The sequence below is a fragment of the Notechis scutatus genome, chromosome 3 (assembly GCF_049901735.1).
Source record: "Notechis scutatus isolate UNSWTSFEM ecotype Mainland chromosome 3, rNotScu1.2, whole genome shotgun sequence".
Taxonomy (NCBI): Eukaryota; Metazoa; Chordata; class Lepidosauria; order Squamata; family Elapidae; genus Notechis; species Notechis scutatus.
Window position 1 is genome coordinate 55,616,891 of NC_142011.1, and position 22,040 is coordinate 55,638,930.

Genomic DNA, 22,040 nt, shown 5'->3' on the forward strand with positions numbered 1-22,040 from the left:
TCAAAAATGCAGCTGTATGGAGTACATATGGGCAATCTAACTTGGCCACCCAATTCCTGCAGTTGGATGCTCTTTTTTTGGCTACAATGTATTCCATTCTCTTCACTTCACCATGTATAAGTAAAAAGGTAGGTTAAAAAACTAATACATGGTCATGAATGCTCAGGTTCCTCATGCAGTACACTACCATCTTTGTCAAATTTTCTTTAATGGTAGATATCATTTTCAATCTCATTTCATTTCTAACTTGATGAATTTTTCATGTTTTTTTAATCCAGCAATTTGCCTGTGGCTTTTTATTAGATCTGTCAAAATTACTCCTCAAAGTGGGAGAAAAAAGCCCAGTTCAATACAAATACAATTTTATACATTCAGTTGTTTTTTTTCTCCCCCTTTCAGCTTTAGAGCATGAAATTAAGTGTGGATCATGTAATAACTTCTGTTTTGGCATATAATATAGGTAACAATTTAAATTTCAAATAGCTTTTTAATGTTTGAAAAAACACATGGGCATATTCCTTTTCCAAAGGCCCAGATTGTTGGGGGCAATATGCTGACTCTGTAAACTGCTTAGAGAGGGGCTGTAAAACACTGTGAAGTGATATATAAATCTAAGTGCTATTGCTTGTTTTTTTTAAATTTGCAGATAGAGGAGGCTGGACAGGTGTTCCTCTTGCTGAAGAAGAACTATCGAATTTCACGTAATGTGCGACTAGCTTGGTTTCTCGGTCGTTTGCATCAGGTTGTCTGCTCGATGTCTGAAGCTGAATTGGTGAGAAGATTTTATTGCAAAGTTTCCGAACATTTTTTGTAATCTGAGAGAAGCAGAAAGGGGTTAGTTCTTGTGATTTTAGGAAGAGTAATTCATATATGGAATGCTGTGATTTCTTTCAGTTTTTGCTTTTAGCTTCGTCTCTTAGATTTTTGTTTCGTTTTGTTGAAGGCAAAGTCAGACAGTGAGTTAGATATTCTCAGCATTCTACCAAACAGCTGGCAACCTGATGAGCCTTTGCCAACTAAGCCGTACCTCCTGGTGCCTTCAACACATGTCACTTTCCTTGCACACCGGTACCGTTTTGTGATTGAACTGGATTTGAGTCCATCTACAGGGATTGTAGTAAGTATATTAATCTCTCCAAGTTGTATTTTGAGTTTCCTTTGGCTGAGAGTACTTCCTGTTCAGAACTCCCAGAAATATATCCCCTATGAAGAGAAACCTGCCTATTTTTTTTTAAAAAAATCTAGCTTACATTTATGGAGATGTTTAATGTTTAATAGGTGAAAATTATTATGAGTTCCAAATATTTTAAATATAAAATTTGTAAGACCTACTTCCAGGTGACTGGAGAGAATTACCTCCGAGATAAATTAAGGAAAACTTGCATATCCTCTCTCTTTTTTTTTCCAGGATGACTCTCCTGGGGAGATAATTTTTGATGAAGTGTTCTATGCACTCTCAAGGTGTTTAGGAGGATTGTTAAAGCCCTTTAGAATCCCAGGTTCTGATATTATATTCCAACCTGAGATTTTCATCACTATCCAAGCATATTCTTCTATCATTAGCCTACAGATGCATCAGGTAATACTTATATCTTCAGTTTTGAGATGTTTATGCGAAATGCTTAAACTGTTTAGAGTTAAAATGACTTGTTGCCAAGGAATAAGACGATGAACTGTAATCTCCAGCATATAAAATGGACTAGGTATCCTGAATTACTTGTGGGCATTTTGGACTGCATTTTCTATAATCTATAACATTGACAGTATTCAGTATGTTTTATGAAAAAAACATAGTCTAAAATATTTGATGTCAGGTTGCCTGCCTGTGTTGTAAAGAAATTGTTAACTAGAATATGTTGCATGCGGATACATCTTCTGGGTAACCTTTTTATATGCAATGAGTTTGATCAGAAGGAAAAGTTGACCCAGGTGAACTTTACATCTTTGGCCTAATTATATCAAACATAGATGTAATTTAAGTTTTTGAAAATAAAAATATGTGTTGTTTAACGTAAAATGTGAGTTCTTTCCCACGTCATTGTAGTTGTGCTTTTAAAGTTGTAGCAACGTTTCGGCAGAATCTCATCTGCCATCATCAGGCTTCTGTATTGTGTTCGTCTGTGAGTCAGACTTTCACAGCCTTTTCTGTTTTAAATTTGGTGTTAGCCTACTGCTGTGCCAGAATGGTTTTTTCTTCACCCTGATTGGTTGGGAGTCTTGGTCTGTGTTTATTGGTCTTGGAGTTTGCTGTGTTCTGCTTTATTGGTGTTTCTAATATCTTCTGTCTGTTTTGTAGCTTTTTTTGTTGTTGTCTTGATTGGCTGGCAACATTGTGTTTCCTGTATTGGAAGCTTTTAGAGTGGCTTGGCTCCGAGTAAATGGACGGCTATCATTTATTAGGAAGCTAGGTTTCATCTGGGTGCCTGGTTGGGGTGTGTTTGAGCTGGAGGTATCAGGGGGGATCTGTTTGTGCCCAGGTGTTTGCCTGGCTTGTGGTGTGGAGATGTTTTTGTTTGAGAGTGTAGGCTTTCAAATAATTGACAGTCTGGTGGAGTCATCTCTTCTATTCATGCTTTCAGGTCTTTTTTCAATCTCTATGGCTTCTCTGATAATTCTGTGGCTGGGGTTTTCTATAGTGGCTAGGGTTTTGGTGCCATTGAAATCGATGCTATGACCTGTGGCTTTCATGTGTTGGACTAGTGAGGAAGTATGTTCCAGCTTTTTTACTGCATTTTTGTGTTCATCTAGGCGGGTACTTATTCTTCTATTGGTCTGTCCAATGTATGTGGCAGGGCATGATGCACAGGGGACTTCATATATGCCTTGGTTTTCCTGGTCAATTTTATCTTTGGAGTTTCTTAAGATGTCTGCTATTTTTCTGTCTGTTTTGAAGGCAGTCTTGATGTGATGCCTGTGTAGTATCTTACTGATTTTGTCTGTAGTAACTCTTATGTAGGGCAGGACAGCTGTTCCATAGGTCTGTTCATCTTCTAGGTCTCTATTATGTCTCAGTGTGTTTTTGTGGATCAAGCCGGTGATTTTGCTTTTGTGGAAGCCGTTAGCTGTCAGTACTTTAGTCAGGGTGCATAGTTCAGTCTTTATGTGTGTCTTGTCTGCCAGGCGTTTGGTTCTGGCGATTAGTGTTTTGGTCACGGAGTTTATCTGTGCTGGATGGTGGTGGGATTGGACGTTGAGGTAGCGGTTGGTGTGTGTTTTCTTCTGGTATATGGTGTGTCCTAGTGTGCCATCTGTTTTTTTGTAGATTAGTACATCTAGGAATGGTAGTTGTTTGTTTGTTTCCGTTTCCATGGTGAACTTGATTTTGGGGTGTGTGCTGTTTAGGTGTGTTAGGAAATTGTTTAGGTTTTCTTTTCCGTGGGGCCAAATCACAAATGTGTCATCGATGTATCTTAACCATAGTTTGGGCTTGTGGGTGGCATTAGCTAGGGCTCTGGATTCAAATTCTTCCATGAACAGGTTTGCAATGACGGGTAACAGTGGTGATCCTATAGGGGCTCCTTCAATTTGCTTGTATCTTTGTCCTTTGTATATGAAATATGTGTTGGTTAAGCAGTGTTCTGCTAGTTCCATGAGGTGTTTGGCTGGTTGGTATTTATTTTTCATGATTTCAAGAATTTCTTTTATCGGGACTTGAGTGAATAGTGAAACCACGTCGAAACTTACAAGCAGATCTTCTTGTTCCATGTGTAGATCTTTGATCATTTCCAAGAAGTGGTATGAGTTTGTACATGTGAAGCTGCTGCTTCAGCATGGGGCTGTAGCTGCTTTGCTAAGTGTTTAGCTAGGTTTTGTAGTGGTGCTCCTCTGGAAGCTGACTATGGGTCTGAGAGGTATGCCTTCTTTGTGTATTTTTGGGAGGCCGTATAGTTTGGGGCATCTGGAAGATTTTTCTCTTGGGATGATCGTCTGTTGGATCTCTTTGTTCATGTGGCTGGTTATAATTTTCTTCTTGGTTATTTTTTCCAGATGTGTTTGTGTCCGTGTTTATGGGTTTGTACGTGGAGTCTTGGAGTAGGTCTGTAAATTTTGTTTCGTAGTCTTTTCTATCCATTATTACTGTGGCATTACCTTTATCTGCTGGAAGTATGATTATGCTGCTGTCGTTCTTTAGGGCTTGCAGAGCTTTTAGTTCCTCTTTGTGCAAGTTGCTTTTGGGTGGTTTGCTTGTGCACTTGGTGTCTTATTCTATCAGCTTCATCTGTATTTAATTTAGTTAGGCTGGATTCTATTGCACATATGATGGATTCTGTGGGGATTTTTTTGGGTGATATAGCATAATTGAATCCTTTGGTTAGGACATCACTTTCTGTTTTGGTGAGTTCTCTGTTGGAAATGTTATATACTAATTGTTTCAGGTGTTGTTGTGAGTTGTTGGGGGCTTTCTTGTCATGTTCTAATTTCTTTAGTTTCTTCAAGAGTTTGTCATTTTTGTAAGTGGTTTCAGTTTCAGCTCTAAGTTGTTTTATCTTGTCCCAAAGTAGAGGGTTGATTTTGCTGCTCAATTCCAGGTGTAGCGTTAGCAAATCTTTGTTTAACTGATCCAATTGGAATCTCTGTGGAGCTCGTTCCTGAGTAGAGCCATTTCAGTTCTTTTCAGGATACGTTTAGTAGCTGCTGTGCTGTCATGAAATGTTAATTTGAAGCATGTTGGTGTATTGTCTCTGCAGCTGCGTAGGAATTTGAGGTCACATAGTATTCCTGCTCTTTTAACTTACAGCTTCTCATAGGTTTTGGTCTGGCTGTTTATTTCTTCCCCGTAGAGGTCTGATATTTGTTTTTTTAAGTTTTCGCAGGTACTTACATGTATAGTATTCAGCTTTGTTCGGGTATAGAAAAGACTACGAAACAAAATTGACAGACCTACTCCAAGACTCCACATACAAATCCATAAACACGGACCCAACCACATATCTGGGAAAAATAACCAAGAAGAAAATTATAACCAGCCACATGAGCAAAGAGATCCAACAGACGATCATCCCAAGAGAAAAATCTTCCAGATGCCCCAAACTACAAAACAGACAGAAGATATTAGAAACACCAATCAAGCAGAACACAGCAAACTCCAGGACCAATAAACACAGACCAAGACTCCCAACCAATCAGGATGAAGAAAAAACCATTCTGGCACAGCGTAGGCTAGCACCAAATTTATGGCAGATGAGATTCTGCCGAAACGTTGCTACAACTTTAAAAGCACAACTATAATGACGTGGGAAAATACCCGAACAAAGCTGAATACCATATATATATGTACGTACGTATGTATGTATGTGTATGTTTGAATCTGCTTTTTAAAAATGTTCTTTGATAATTAGTGAACTGATAGTTTCCTTTTTTAATTTTCTTGGGTTTTGTTGGTATAACACGGGGTGTAAAACTGGCGGCCTGTGGGCTGGATGTGTCATGCGCAGGCCAACCCACCCCAGCTCCATGAGGGGAAAAATATCACAAATGTCATGTGATGGCAACATGACGTGGCGAGTTTGATACCCCTGGTGTAACACTTGCAGGATTTCATTGCCAAATAAAACACACAGATTTTTTTTCCCCCATGGCCCAGGTGCTGTTCCAAGGTTGCCTGTCAAATGGAACAAAGACAGAAACCTTTTTGAACCAGGTTTATACACAATTGTGCGCCTTTGAAAACAAAGTGGCTGAGATGCTCCAGCACCAATATGAGGCCAAAACTCAGGTGAGAAGCCGTAGTAACTGTTTTCTTCTTGAATGAGTGGGAAATTTCTTTATATTCTTTCCCTGTTGTGGACTTTTTCTGTTTTTCCCAGCAGTCCATATTAGGACCTTCGGAGGGGGGACAACTAATTTTTCTACACAGATGGATTTTATTGAAGCTGACTTAATAAGGCTTGCAAAAAATGGGTTTGCTATATACTCTGCTTAATTAATTTGCTTGCCCATACATGGCAAATTGATCAGCTAAAAAGGAAGAAAACCAACGTATAAATTCAGACTCAAATTAGAAATGTCTAATAAATAATCTATTATAAATAATAGTATAATATATTATATACAAGATAGTACAATAATAAAACATGTAATTATACATTATATAAATTCAGATTCTATTTCCATTTTATTCTATTCTAATCTAGAGCCTCATGCAAATTATAGTGTCTTAGCCTATGGTGTACTGATGACATGTTCTGCTTTAGAAGTTTCCAAAAAGGAATACTGAGATACTATGTTTAATATGCTGTGAATGTATTGAAACACTATAGAATATTACATCTTTTATGATTTATGTAAATAGTCTTAATTGTGTAAAAGAAACTGGCTTTAATTATTTCAATACTTTATTGGAATATAAAACTTGAAGGTACCTGGAGTGGATGATAATGTGCTTCATATACCCTGGAGTTCAGAAGTAATAGTTGTTAGTACTTAATAGTAGTGTATAAAATTGTTGTCTGAAAGGGTAAGACATATGAACTTGTTAGAAGGAACCTAATAACTAAAATCAAGGGCATATTTGGAGCTCTAAAATAGAGATTTATTGTTTTTTTATTATTGCCCTGATTATTATGCTGATAGTGAGAAGCTTTTTCACGCTTATTGAGGATCAGAATAATTCTAGCCTTGCTTCAAATGACTCCTATATGGCAAATAGTGGAGCAATAGAAACAGTTCTCTAGAATAAGCTAGGTCCGTGTTGGTGAACCTATGGCACGCATGCCGGTTGTGGCATGCAGAGCCATCTTCGCTGGCACACGAGCCGTTGCCCTGGAGCAAGTCCACTGCGCATGCGTGTCCGCCACCCACCTGCCAGCTGATTGTCGGGAAGCTGCCGCACATGTGCAGGGGGTGGGGGTGTGTGGAAGATGCACACGCATGCGCAGAAAGGCGCGGGATGCACAGGGGGGTCACGCAGCGCATGCGCATGGGGTGTGGGGATGTTGGCATGCGTGCGTGCACACACTTTTGGCACGCAAAGACGGAAAGGTTAGTCATCACTGAACTAGGTGAATGGGTATGTTTGGAGGCATGTCTTATAGGATGTTGAGTCAAAAGAATTTTTGAAGGCACTACATTTTGCTAGCTTAGCAAATATACATGTCTATGCTCCCCACCTGCACCTTCCAAAGAGACAGAAGAGTGAGCTGAGGGGCCTTGGGGCAACTGCCGCTGGGAGAAGCAGAGGCAGAAAGGGGGCTCTGCTCTCCTTGGGGGGCAGTGCCCCTCGGCCGCCACTCCAGGGGCTTCTCAGTAGGCATCTGCCTACAGGACTGCCACCCTCGATTAATTGGGGGAGGGGAGGGGAGAAAGTGGGAGCTCCTTTCAGATCCTGGGTGAAGGATTGAGAGAGCTCAGATCTGCAGCCGAGGAAAAGCTGGGGGGCGGCTCTTCCAGCCTCACCTGGAGAAAGGCAAGGAAAGGTGTCCCTGGGGGCACTTCACTCGCTTTAGTGCTGCTGCCAAACCCAGCCACAGCCAGTGATTATTTGGGAGTGAGGGAGGGGGGGGAGAGAGAGAGAGAGAGAGTATCTCTCGTATTACCAGGGGAGGAAAGGAGACGAAACAAAGCTCACTCTTTCACCAAGACCTACAAAACGCCAATCTACCGCGTTCTAGGAGTTCTTCGAAATCACCAAATGCTCCCACACACAGTTCTCGTGCCTCCCATCTCTTTGAGGCTTCGATGTCCCAGCTCTTCGACTCTTCAAGGGACATCGAAGCCTCGGAGATGCAGGCAAAGCCACCGCAGCAGTAGCACCCAAGTTGCCTTAGCATGTTCGGTTAGTTCAGAATCGCCCTACCCATAGAAGGAAATACTGGAGGAGGAGGAGGCAGTAGTGGAGAAACAAGCAACTCGGCGCTACCGCTGCAGCCGAGGCTTCGATGTTGGGAGAGGCAGTGAGGGCTGGAGGAGCTGAGAGCTGCGCACAGCTCTGTCTCCCTTTCCTTGCCTGCCTGCATGTGGGCGCGGGGGGAGGGGAAAGGAAAGAGAGAGGCGGGAGCAATTCAAAGCTACAGAACTAATGGGGAGAGCTAACAGTGGGCGCTGGGGGAGGGGACTTGTTGCCGCCGCCGCCGACATATGTAGGAGCTGGTTGGCACATGCAACTCAGGGACCTGACTCTGGGGTCCCTCAAAGAGCCGGGAGGCGCGAGAACTGCACGGACCAGATCAATTGCTTTCAGGGGCCATTTCTTCTGCGGCCCACCAAAAATTTTCCACGGCCCACCAGTGGGCTGCAGCCCACCGGTTGGCGACCGCTGGTTTATAGCATCAGAAGGATATGGTCTCAAACAGCTGGCAGAGCCCATATAGTGAAGAAGGTTTCAAGAATTTGACTTGCAAGGAAGCTGGGTAAAAGGGTAAACCTGCTTTTTCCCAACTCCCTCTCCCTTTGGAATATTCACCCCAGATATGATAATTAGCAAAAAGGAAATTAATATTTGAGTTTACATTCATTGGTGAGGAAGGAATTGTAAAAATAAGTGGGCACACAATGGAGAATACACATTGAAAAGAATGTGCCCAGCTGTTCTCATTGAAGAGTCACAAAGTCCACTTGGGCTAAAATAGCCTTCCTTGTGAAATTGATTATATTTGTCAGAATGGGGCAGCATGTTGAGTCAGCCAGGGAATCTAACCAATTACAGTCACAGCTGAGTTTATTAATTTGCACTGGAGAGAAAAGCAGCTCAGGAAGAGAGAACTTATTTGGACAATGTCTTTGAGAAGGGAAAAATGGATCAGTCACAGACAACACGCACTAACTTAATGGCAGATGTGTGACTAAAAGATGCTGTGAAAGTTGTAAATGCAGGCATTGGTTGCAAAATTACTGTTATATCACTGTTGTAATTTGCAAATGATCACTGTCTGGAGCAGTCACTGAATAAGGAGTACTTGTTACCTTCATTCTTACAGTGGGTAGGAACTTGGTGAAAGAAAGCTGGCTTGCGTGGTATATTCACAAGTATTTACAGTACTCTTTCCTGCTCACTGTTATTCTCTATTGCTGATTTTCCTTTGCAATTTCCAGAGCATTTCCCCATATTTGTTTAGAAAGCTGAAAACCTTTCTCAGCAAAGGATCAGTAACAGTGAACGGGAGAGAGTGGCTTGATGGAGATGAACTCAAATAGTATCTATAACAGTAGCTAGCAAAAGTTGATGACTCTAGTTTTCCCTAACTGAAATCCTACTATAATTGTTCTGTTGTTTTTTTGCTGACATCTTCATTCAAAGAGGTTTCAAGAGGTACAGTTTCTATTAATACTTATATTTGGCATTTTTTATTTTTTTTTGGTATCTCAAACATTTCTTAGTATAAAGACACTAGGCTGTCTTAACTATAGGCTATGGTCTAGCCACCATTGTGCTCAGGCAAACTTTCCTCTTGGGAATAGTATACTATAAAATTTTGTCTCAATGTTCTTAGTGCTAAACAAAATAAACAGAAATAGATGCTGCTGAAAACTAGCTGTAGAATATAAGTACATACCAACCCCAGCTACTGATTTTTTTAAAGTGAAAATGTTATTCATTATACAGCAGACAAGGTTATTGAAGAAAACAAGCAAAGTCTGGGGAAATTCTGAAACAGTTATCAGTTTAAAGGAAACCAGCTTTAGCCACCTAAAATATATTGAAGTCTGGTTTAGTGAAAAAGCAAGCTACTCAAGGTAATACATTGTATTGGAATCACAAAGCAACAGAGTTAGAACAATCGGGAGAAAAAGAATTGAAAACTTTCAGCTGATGAAAAATCCAGTGAGAAAATACACTCCTCATTTGTGTCCATTCACAAATTAGATGGTAATTAAACATTTTCTGATCACTACACACACTTGCATCCAATTTTTGTCTGCCTGGCAAACACAAGCTGGGGTGAAAGTAATGTTGGAATAGGTGTACAAGAGACCTTTATCTAAATGAGATGGCAACAACCAGTAATCTTTGCAACAGGTCTCTGTGTGTCACATGTTTGCTTAGAGGCCACTTGACTTCAAATTTAGGGAACAGAATGTGGTTGTTAAATGAGAGGTTTGTATAGTTTTGATTGGTGCTATTATGACAGATTAAAATAGCAAACGGCTACACAACAAGACAAATTAGGACAGAAGTATTTAAAATAAATTTTAAACCATCCAGCCCCAACTATTCTAAATGCTATCATTAATTGTAATTTCATAAACAGAAAAACCAATACATTCTATAAAGGTTCACCAAGCCTGGGAAAATCCAAAAATCCACTAGATTGCTTGAAGTATGGAAAGACCTTAGATCAGATGAGATTGGTCCAGAAATATATTTCTTCAAAAGATACTCTGCCCTGGTATCTTGATTTCTATATTTGAAGTTTTATTCAGGAAAATATGGAAGCTGAAATCTTGTCAAAAACATTAAAAATTGTGATTTCTGTTTACACAACAAAGAAAAAAACATAACCACACAGATATTTCTCTGCTGGGTGCTATATTAGTATACAAAATTATTGAAAAATATTTCTCGACTAATTTGAAAGTGATAAAAGAACTAAAAAAAATCAAGTTGGGTTTAGATCTGCACGTATAGTTGCAATGATTGAATAACTATTGGAATTGCAGTTTAAATTTTCTCAAATTTATATGGTATTTATTCAAAGCAACAGTTGATAGCATGCACTATGACAGCATCTTGGCTCAAGCTTCTAGATATGGAATTACACCTAAAACACACTGAAGTTTTTTTTTTAAAAATCATAATGCAAACTGTTAGTTTGAATGACAACATATGGAATCCACAGTCAAGATTTTTCCATTAAAACTGGACTCCTCAGTAGAATGGTATCACCTCTTGCTACTTTTATTCAATATACACATGGATTATATTTTGGGAAAACATATTGCCTGGAAAGGCTGGTGACACTCTTATGCATTAATCCAGTTCAATAATTACAAATTTAATCTCTATTCTTAATATGGTCATCCTAGCCAACACTTGAGAAGAGCTACAAGAAAGTATTAATCATGGTCTGTATATAGGAAGGCAAACGGTTGCACAGGAAGGGGTCACCATTGAGAAGGTCTGGTTCTGCTGTTCTGATTGGGTTTTGCTGATAGAACTTTCTATAGAGCAGGGGTCCCCAACCGCCGGTCCGTGGACGTGCCGAACCGGGCTAATGGGCCGCGGAACAAGCCTTACCGGGCTGCTGGTTGCTGGGGCGCCGCCATCTTTTTTGGTAAAAGTGCTTCGGTGAGCTTTCGGGTGAAAGCTCACCGGAAGCACTTTTTCACCAAAAGATGGCGGCGCATGCTTTCGGTGAGCTTTTCGGCAGAAAGCCATTTCTACCCGAAGAAGCTCACTGGAAAAGCTAAGCGCTCATCTTTTGCGTCAAAAAAAGATGGCGCCCAGTTGATGCGGTGCGGGCCGCGGCGCCCAGCTGATGCCGGAACCGGGCGCAAGGCGTCCCGAAAGGACTGGGGATCACTGCTATAGAGGACCGAATCCTCTGCAGGACTTGTCTCCCAGTTCTTACTGGAAAGCTGGGCCTTGAGTTTTAAATGCTTTAAAGATAATACAGTAACTAGCATCTCAAATTATCCTGGAAGTTGGCAGATAGATGAAGACATGTAAGTAAAACTAGATGTACCCATCATTATTTAGACCAATGAATGTTGATCAGGTTCAAGTGTTCAGATTATCTTCAAGGGCAGCCTCAGGTAGAGCCCATATAGAGAGAATTCCAGTAGTCTAGTTGTATTTATATGGATCAAGGGGTCAGTGAAAACTGACTTTTGGGAGGAATTAATAAAAAAAGGCTTGAGGTACCTGTAATGAAAAATGCAAACTTCTGAAGTATAGTTAATAGAGTTCCTTCTGTTCTTGCAGGCGGACTTGTCATCTCTTAACCAGGAGCATGTTTGTGACTCTCAGGAAATGCTAGGGAAGAAGTTGGGGGTTTCAATGGTTACAGCTGATGTTGGACTTGTCAGTATGATTCGACAGGGAATTTTGGCATTGCAGCTGCTTCCTTCCAACTCCACTGCAGGTGAGTGGTATCTTTTTAAAAACAGTTTCAGAGTTCATCTCTTCTGTTTAAATAGATAAAGGGAGAAAAAGAAGGGGAATTAAGTTAGTCTTGTCTACTCTTGTCTGGATTCAATTGTTAAATTTCTATCCTATCTTTCCTCCAAGAGCAGCAAAATATATAGCTTACTCTTTTATTTTTCCTCTGTAGTAATAACTATGGCATTTGCAATATTGCAAGGTTTTGCTTTGCTTCCCTGAGCCTAGAAGTAAATTAACTCCAATGCAGAGAGTTTTTGAGCTCTTTGTTTAGGAATGCTTGTTGAAGTATTTCTGTAGTTTCCAACCACCTGCAACAAGCCTTTTGCTCTGAGCGCAGTGCAGATGATTGCTGCAATGATCTAATTGTGAATGAATAACAGATTAACAGTTGGAAGGGAGCTTGGAGGTCTTCTAGTCCAATCCCCTGCTCAAGCAGGAAACACTGTGCCATGCTGGACAGATGGCTGTCCAGAATCTTCTTGAAAACCTCCAGTGATGGAACATCCACAACTTCTGGAGGCAAAAGCTATTTCACTGATTATTCTCACTGTCTGGAAATTTCTCCTTGTAGTTATTATAGATGTTCTATGTAAAAGTAGTAAAACTACAGTTGTAGTAAAACTACAGTTGTAGTATTATGAAATGCATGCTGGAAATCAGAGTTGGAGAGGGGAAATATCTACTGCAAATAATTCGTTCAGTGCCATCAGACTTATTTAATTGCAAAAGGCTAATAGGATCTAATTTAGAATATAAAAATTACAGTGGACCAGCAAGTTTTTTTTAAATTTTAGATTGGTCTTTTCATCAATTTTGTTTTATATGTATCTTGTTATAGGTGCAGGGAAAGGGCCATTGCTGTTTTCTAGTTATTTTTCCTCAGCTTTGTCACTTACAAATTTCTCTCAGAACTTAATTCTTGCCTTCCATGATGGAATGTTCACTCATGTCTATTTAGTGCTTATAATTGTTGTTGTTATTTGAAGGGATCATTGTGATCACAGATGGTGTTACCAGTGTGCCAGATGTAGCAGTCTGTGAGACTCTGCTCAATCAACTACGCAGTGGGACTGTAGCCTGCTCTTTTATTCAGGTGCTGTAGAAAGTACATGGGCTGTGGTGCACGATTGCATATTTATGAATGTACTGTAGTTAGGGTCATCCTAATACTAAAGACAGAAGCCATCTGCCTCTAATGGCAATATGAAAGCTAGTGCTTGCTTATTAAATGTATTGATCTTTTCAGTATTTGGTTATAACAGAAGGAGAAATTATTTATGATGATAGCAGGAATCTAGCTGTAGTACTACTAAGTTCTATGAGCAAATGCTGATTCATGGTTTGATCATTAAGGCTGTAATCCACAGTTACTTAACCAGAAGTAGTTCCTGTTAAATTTAGTGGACCTTACTTCTAAGTGGCTATCTGTAGAAGTGCACATAATGCTTTTGAATTTAAACAGTGAAATAAATCAAGTCTTGGCATATAGTTTGTTCATGTGTATGTTTATTTGCATGTGATATGTGTACAGTATATTAATGCATGTATATATACATTATTTGATTGAAGCTTCAGTTTTTATCAGTTACGGATAAGGTATGCATTTAGATTTATACAAACATATAAACCCATTGGAACCTTTGCACATTTCAGTGGCAGGGCAATTTCATGCAGCAATTCAGGGTAGGGGAAGAATACTGATGGTAATTCTTGCTTCTCTCTTGTTTTTCTGGTTTGGAGACCAGACCCAAGGTGCTTTCCAAGAGGCAACTGGACTTTCTCCCTCGAGCCGCTCGGAGCATCCAGAGACTGGGATGTGCTTCTGAGTCCTCTTCTTGCAGGCTGAGCTTTAGATGAGGAAACGCTCCCCCCTCACGTGGTATCGCGCAGCGCCTCCCCAGTCTTTGCTCAGCCTCAAGAGTCAGGCTGTGTTTTCAGAGAGCTCCTTGGCTGATCGTACATTTCTTGCCTATTTCTTGCCTATTCCAACTTCGCCTTCATAAGGTTTGCCTTTCCTTCCTCCTCCTGCGCAAAGGGTCTGGACTTAAGGGAAAAATTTCCCGTCCCTGGGCAAGCTGTGGCTCGCAGCGCTGATAGCGCGACCCCCCCACCCTTATCAGATCGCGTCGCTGCCTCCGCGTTGCCTCGGGCACGCATTTCTTTTATTGCTGGATTCCCCCCACCCTAAACGCCGATCGGGAGGGTCATCGCCCTAGGGCCCTAGGAGCTGAGCTGACCAGCAAGCCCTCCTTTTCCGTCCAAGGCGTCCCGACGGTTCAGCTTGCGGCCGCCATTTTGGCTCCGCATCGTGGTCGGGCGCCATTTTTAAATACTTTAGCTGCGGTGAATTGGAGCTCCAGGCCTTGGGTTAAAGCTTAGCTGCCCATCTCTTCCACCTGGCCCGCTCCTTTATTACTTGTTGGCCTCCCGCAGCCCGCCGGGCGAAGTTGCAGCCCCTCCGGTTTTATTTTTCTTGTCTGGAGGCCTGCTGCCAGAGGCCCTCTCTTCAACTCTAGGCCTCAGGCGTTTATTTGACTGATTGGCCTGTACTGAGATACAGTTCTCCCTGTTACGGTTACTGTTTCTATAGATTTCAAAAAAAAAACACAAAAAAAAACACCAAGAGTTCAATTCCTGACAGAGGGTTTTAATCCCATTGAAAATCTGTGGCTACAATGCATATTATCCTTGATTTGCAGCAGCTTGTTTAGTGACTGTTCAAAGTTACAATGACATTGAAAAAAAAAAAAAAAACAATAATAATAATAATAATAATATATATGATATTTTTAAAACCAGGGGCTGTTTAGCTCCTGAAGCTAATGTATTGTATATTGTCACCTAATGTGAAATACAAATACAAAAAAAAAAAAAAAAAATTCTTTTTGTACACCAATATTTCTCATAGATATATAGAGGTATACGTAGAACCTGTATATTCACCTGGTATAAAACATAAAAATAAATAAAGGGAAGAAGAAAAATTACAAATTAGAGTATATATATTTCTGTTATCTCCGTACATAACAAATTCCAAAAGGGGAGCGGGCCAGCTTCATCATCACCCGGCCTCATCCAGGCCTGATCTGGGCGAGCCAACCGCCCTTGCTAGTATTTATTATCTAACATGGCAGACGACAATCCTCTAAACGTCCTTCCTTGAAGGCTAAGGCAAAGTCCCACTACTTGCGCAGGCAGGACAAGGAACCTAAGGGCTCTAGACAGGACAAGGAACCTTCCAAGGCCTCCCAACGTGACGCCTCAAGGCGCCACAAAGCGTTGGAAAAAGAGTCTGACAGGCGTTCAGGAGTCCCGCCCGGAGCCGCCATTACTTCCTCCTCCAACCACTTTTACACCCACTGCTGCTGGTCTGCGCCAGGACGAACCTCTACCTCCGAGGTTCCGCCTCACATCAGGGCTTGGATGGAATCAGCCATCCGCCAGAGCATTGCAGAGGGACTACAACACATGACCAGATCAGTCTTCTCCATGAGCCTCCGAGCACGACTCTTTATCCATCAGATCCCTTCCACAACCGGTCCCCCGGTTGATCAGGTACTCTCTCAGAGGGACAGCCCTCCTCCGGTTGGGGCCCAGGTGGAGGAGGAAGGGGACTTTGGGGATTTCAGGAAGAGGAAGAGGACTCCCAGATGGGATCCTCCCGCTACAGTGAAACCCTCTTAGAGGCTGACATCATGAAGGGGAGATGTCGGAGGACGAGGGCACTTCCCCGACCAACCCACTTTTGGGGGCTGTTCAAGCCGCACATGTTCAAGTCCTCCTCCTTAAGGCCAAGTATGTCTCTGGCCTTCTTCCCCAGTCCCCTGCAAACCTTCCCCCGTCCCAGAGGGCCCGGAGGACTCCATTTTCACCCAACCAGTGGTGGAAGCTGAGGTCATCCCTTCCCTTCCATCTTCGTGGCCCGGTAGCGAAGCAACTCACCTCCACAGGGACCCCTCCTACACCCTCTAGCCAAGACAAGAGATTCCTTAATCTCGATTCGGCACTATCTAGCCTTCTGAACATTCCGGAACTTGATGACCCCATTGTGGGTCTGGTTTTCTCCTCACCCTTTGTGAGGCCCTAGAGGCCTTGAAACCTGATGACATGCGGGCGGAGTTGGTGCTGCGCAGGGCCCACCTATATGACGCCTGGGCCATTAAATCAGCTATGGCCGCTCCTTTTTCACAAGGTCCTCTATCCGCTGGCTACGCCAGCTCAAGGAACACGCCCCGCTTCCAATCTCAGAGCACACCAGGACATAGCGGTTAGTGGCTGCAGCCGAGTTCTCGGCTGACGCCACTTACCAGTCGGTAAAATTCTCTTCCAGGGCCATCACATCGCACGTCACGGCTCGCCGCATGCTGGCTCAAACACTGGCAGACGGACGTAAAGAATAAGGTCAAGCTGGCCACTGCTCCCACTAAGGGAGATAAACTGTTTGGCCCAGCTTGGAACCACTGTTGGTCGAGGACCGCAGTAAGAGAAAGCATCTACCACCCTTCCCGCCCAGATACCCTAGACCCCCTTCCTTCCGATCCCAGGACCGCTCGGTCCCGGGCGACAGGACCAGACGCGGTGGCAGCTACAAGAGACCCTTTCGGGGATCGGGAGGAAGGCCCTACCGCAGAAGGTGGAGCTTCTTCCTCCTCCCCATTGGCGGTCGCCTCAGCCACTTCGCTGCCCAATGGGACATATCCACATCCGATGCATGGGTTAGGGACACAATCAGGTTTGGTCTCGCCCTGGAGTTCAGGTCCGCCCCTGATTACTTCATCCCATCCCCTCCTCAAGGGATCCCTCCAAACGTGCACCAATGGATGCAGCCATCCATCATCTTCTTGACATCCAGGCCATGCAACCTGTCCCTCCGAATCAGAGAGAAAAGGGCTTTTACTCCCATCTCTTTGGGGTGCCCAAGCACTCTGGGGGTTGGAGAGTCATCCTGGACTTGAAACGGCTCAACCGTCACCTTATCCAGCGTAGGTTCAATATGCACTCCTTGCAATCTATTCTTTTAGGCTCCAGGCGGGAGACTGGTTATCTTCCATAGATCTTTCGGAGGCATTCCTCCATATTCCAATCAGGGCCCTCCCATTCAAATTCCCCAGGTTCTGTCATAATAGCCTTCACTATCAATACGTGGCCCTACCCTTTGACTGGCATTGGCCCCCGGACCTTCACCAAGGTCCCGCGGCCCTGGCGGCTCATCTCAGGAGCGCCTCCCGTCCGCCTCCACTGCTACTTGGACGTTATCCTTATTCTATCCCCGTCCAAATCCCAGGCAGTCAGGGGATACCAGGGTCACCCTCTCGCCTTATGGGCACACGGGTTTCTAGTCAATTGGCAAAGAGCCAACTTACCCCTTCCACCCGAATCAACCTCTTGGGTGCCATAATTTATTCCGCTTTCAAAGAGTTTTCCTCTCTCCGGAGAGGTTCCTTAGCATTCAAGCCCTGGTCAAACAGAGCAGCCGTTCAAGGAGGGTGGCCTTGCTGGACTTCTCTGAATTGTTGGGCAAAATGGTGTCACCCATCTCTATTATTCCCTGGGCCCGTCTCTACTCAGTAGATCCCTCCAGTGGCTCCTGCTCCCTGCTCCAACGATCCGGAAGAAGCAACTCGAAGGCCAGAATCAGGGTCCCTCCAAGGGTCCTCTCGTTTCTTCTCTGGTGGACCAATCCCGCCATCAACAGAGGCCACCTCTTCGCGGAACCTCAATGACTCTCCGTCACTACGGACGCAAGCCTGTCCGGTTGAGGCGCTCATCTCGACTCGCCTCGGCACAGGGCAAATGGTCGCCGACCGAGCAGAGGTGCAGTATCAATTGGCTAGAGCTTCACGCTGTCCATCTGGCCCTGTGCAGTTTTTCCTCAGATCCGCAAACATCACGTTCTCGCTCACGGACAACGCCACGGCCAATGCCCATATCAACAGGCAAGGGGGCACCCAGTCCATCCAGCTAATGAGGAAGCCGAGCGCCTTTGCCGCTGGACAGAATCCAACCTCCTATCTCTAAAAGCCGAACACATCTCCGGAGTAGACAATACTCAGGCGGACTGGCTGAGCAGGGCCACGGTGGTCCAGGCAGAATGGCGCCTCCATCCATCCCTATTCGAGGAAGCGTCCAGAATATTCGGCCTTCCGGTGGTGGACCCTTTCGCCTCTCCGTCCAACACTCAGCTTCCACGGTTCTTCTCCCGTATCCGTCTCACCGGTCGGAGAATCACAATGCCATGCTTTGCCCATGGCCCCCAGGGCTCCTATATGCCTCCCCTCCGCTCCCGTTAGTTCCCAGAGTAATACAGAAACTCATTCAGGAGAGGGCAGACCTTCTCCTGGTGGCTCCCTATTGGCCCAGGCGTCCGTGGTTTGCGGACCTCCGCTTTTATCGGTAACGCTCCATGGAGGATCCCCGGATTGGGTCTCCTCTCTCAGGGGCCCTTCTGCATCCGGAGCCTCATGGCTCCAGTTAGCCGCCTGGAGGTTGAGCGGATCCGCCTGACTAGTGAGAAGCCCTCAGTCAAGTCATCGACACTATTTTGGCCAGGCGACCTTCCACTACACGAATTTATGATGCCACTTGGAAGGGGTTCTGCAAGTGGTGTAGCGGGTCTCAGATTGATCCTCTCTCTTTCTGTGGCTCAGATCCTAGAATTCTTCAGGAAGGCCTTCGCAAGGGGCTCGCACCTAACACCCTGAGACTACAATTTTCTGCCCTCTCGACCGTGGTCTCCTGTGATAACTACGGTTCCCTTCTCATCACCCCGAATTAGATCTTTCCTTAGGGCGCCACCAACCTGTGCCCTCCCACTGTTCACAGGTTCCCACATGGGACCTCATCAAGGTCCTCGTTTATCTTACTCGCTCCCCGTTCGAGTCTTTGAGGGATTCATCCCTTCAGTTTCTCACCTTTATGGTAGTTTTTCTAGTAGCTATTACTTCTGCTCGTCGAGTTTCGGAATTAGCAGCTCTGTCAGTCAGGAGCGATCTATGCGTGTTCCATGCAGACCGAGTGGTCCTTCGTCCCGGCCCCACCTTCCTACCAAAAGTCAACTCTCCCTTCCATAGGTCACAGGATCTGGTTCTACCAAACTTTTGCCCTAGGCCCTCCAGGGGCAGGGGGTCCTCTGGCACTCCCTAGATGTTAGAAGGGCCTTGCGTATATATATTAAGCGCACTCAATCCATGAGAAAGTCGGAATCCCTCTTCCTATCCTTTCAACCCAGGTCACTGGGGCTTAGGGTTTCTCCTTCAACCATCAGTCGCTGCATCAGGGCCACCATTGCAGGTACTACCTTTCCCATTCCCTGCCCGCTCCGGGTGGAATAACCGCCCATTCCACCAGAAGTGCAGCCACCTCGGCGGCCTGGGCCACGCAAGCCCCCATCGCTGACATTTGTCGGGCAGCCACCTGGACCTCTCCGTCCCCGTTTATCAGACATTATAAAATAGATACGTACGCCTCAGCGGAGGCCTCTTTGGCCGACGGGTCTTACAGAGGATCATCAGTGATCCGGAGGGGCCTTCGGGCCAGACGGAGTCCCACCCGTAGGACAGCCCAGCTTTGGTATGTCCCAGTCTCTGGATGCTCCGAGCGGCTCGAGGAGAATGGGCGTTGGTTCTTACCTGATACGCCCTTCTCGGCGAGCCGCAGAGGAGCATCCAGCCCCACCCTAATTTCTCCGTCTGGTGGGGACTCTTGCTTCAGCCAAGGAGCCAATAGTAGATTAGAAAGAATTAATAACCTCTCTTCTCGTTATCGCAAAAACTGGGGAGACGCTGCGCGATACCACGTGAGGGGCGGAGCGTTTCCTCATCTAAAGCTCAGCCTGCAAGAAGAGGACTCAGAAGCACATCCCAGTCTCTGGATGCTCCTCGCGGCTCGCCGAGAAGGCGTATCAGGTAAGAACCAACGCCCATTCTGGTTTTTCTTTGAAGACATTTTGCTTCTCATCCAAGAAGCTTCTTCAGCTCTGACTTCTTGGATGAGATGCGAAACATATTCAAAGAAAAACCAGAAAGCCCAGTTGCCTCTTGAAAAAACACCTTTGGGACAACCATGACCTGCATGACTGAGAAACTCCATAGACATTTAGAGACCAAAGTAAAAGTTTGCTATGTCTAGAAATATTTTCTGTTACTACAACTATGGCATTGAAGATATCGCTAATATCTAAAATGAAATCGAGCTAAAGTTTTCTTGACAAAGTTATTGATACTTCAGTGCATTCTTTTTCTCTTCTGTAGGTGGGAGGAGTCTATTCTTATGACTGCAGTTTTGGTCATGTTCCTAATGTTGAGCTCATGAAGTTCATTGCAATGGCAACATTTGGCACATACCTTTCCACGTGTCCTGAAGTTGAGCCTTCTAGTTTGGACATGAACGTCTACCATAAAGCTTTTCTCCCATATTCCTTTCTGCGCAGTGGGGAATCCTTGAATCCTGAATATTACTGTGGTAAGCTTACCTTCTGTGGACTTAGATGTATTTTTCAATCTTATTTACCTTATCTTCACTTGTGCCAAGAAGACAAGAATCTTCGGTCAGATTGAAATATGGGACTAAACAGTAAGTCTATTTTTGCCAGTATTAGTGAGTATAATGGGTTTTGCTAGAGGTAAAGGAACAGATGGGTGTCTATAATTCTATGAGTTTTTACCACTTTCAAGTTTTGAAAGCTATATTAAAGCTAAATAAAAATGGTAGTTAACTATAAACAGATTGAAGGGATTCATTTTTCTCTTTAGATGCTTTGAGGATTATAGTGATTTGCCTGGCCTTCATTATTGCTGCAAGTGATGATGTGCAATGATGAGGAAAAAATAATGCTATATTTACTGTTTACACAGCTACATTTGTCACCCATGTGCAAAGGGACATAATGAAATGTTTGAGTTCCTGCATTGAGATTCCTGAAGTGGCTCATGGCCTCACAGGAGGAAGAAATGGTTTGCGGGATAGATCAGTTTGGAAATAACACTTGCATGATGTTTGCTATCATTGCAGTCTCCCAGCACAGATTATTCAATGAACATCTTGTTTCTGCAAGCAGCAACCCAGCCCTTGCCTTGAGGCGAAAAAAGCATACAGAAAAGGAAGTCCATGCTGATCTTATTAGTATAGTCTCTGTGCGGCTACGAGAAGGCTATAGTATCCGTGAGGTCAATATTACAAAAGGTGATTGTTCAGTGTTCTTAGTCTGTTTTGGCCAGTGTATATTGCCAGTTGTGATCAGGGATATGCATTATTTTCCGTCTGGGGGCTGCACTTTTCCCAAAATGTCTTCTAAGACCCATAAGGGATGGCTGGCAACTCACTAGAAGTCATGGAAGGAGGTAAGGCTGAAAATAACTCTTCTTTTTGGGACTTTTTAAAATGCAAATTAGGGGATGCTGCAGAAGCTTCAAGCATCCAACAAAGCCTAGAAAGAATCATGTGATCTGAAATCAATGATGCTGAATTTCATAGTATGAAGAATTCTGAAGATTGTAGAAATATTGCTGGGAGATGATCCTACTTCTGATCTTGAATATAATTCGTGGAGTAGCTCTTAAAATTATATCTGTAAAATTTATTGTCAAATTCCAGCTCACCTAGGAACTCCCAGTTAATTTATCTTAAAAAGCTAATAACTCAAAAACTACTGTGAATATACAAGCACTGCTTTGAGTTCCATAAAAGAATAGTGGGATAGAAATGTGCCAAAACAATTTTGTTGCTTTACGGGGAATGACTGCCAAATGGATATTTCGTTTCTGAATGATTGTAGTGCCTGATTCATGCTTAAGATTTATAGGCAAAGTAGGCAAAATTCCACCACCTTATTCAACATATGGCATTTAATAGGATATGGGGCAGTATTTGTCTGTTAATATAGTGGGCTGTTTATTAGTAGCTGGATTTGTTACTATAATAAGTTGTAATTGTTAAAAGCCCCATTGTTGATCTGCATTTCTTTAAATATAGTTATAAATGTGTAACAAAAAATAAATAAATC

The 22,040-nt window shown here is 43.5% G+C and overlaps 1 protein-coding gene across 7 annotated transcripts in view; it reads left to right on the forward strand.

Annotated features, from left to right (window-relative positions):
• The window catches only part of SZT2 (SZT2 subunit of KICSTOR complex), an 81,661-nt gene that overhangs the window by 1,722 nt on the left and 57,899 nt on the right, over positions 1–22,040 (forward strand). For all 7 annotated transcript variants that reach the window (XR_015748557.1, XR_015748558.1, XM_087960068.1 and 4 more), the window contains exons 2-9: positions 647–772; positions 944–1,117; positions 1,409–1,579; positions 5,585–5,716; positions 11,861–12,020; positions 13,027–13,133; positions 20,290–20,500; positions 21,050–21,220. Coding sequence is in view for 5 of the 7 variants with exons in the window: in XM_087960068.1 (XP_087816194.1) it covers positions 647–772; positions 944–1,117; positions 1,409–1,579; positions 5,585–5,716; positions 11,861–12,020; positions 13,027–13,133; positions 20,290–20,500; positions 21,050–21,220 (1,252 nt within the window). In the remaining 2 variants the exon portion in view is untranslated. The remainder of the gene's footprint in view (positions 1–646; positions 773–943; positions 1,118–1,408; positions 1,580–5,584; positions 5,717–11,860; positions 12,021–13,026; positions 13,134–20,289; positions 20,501–21,049; positions 21,221–22,040) is intronic.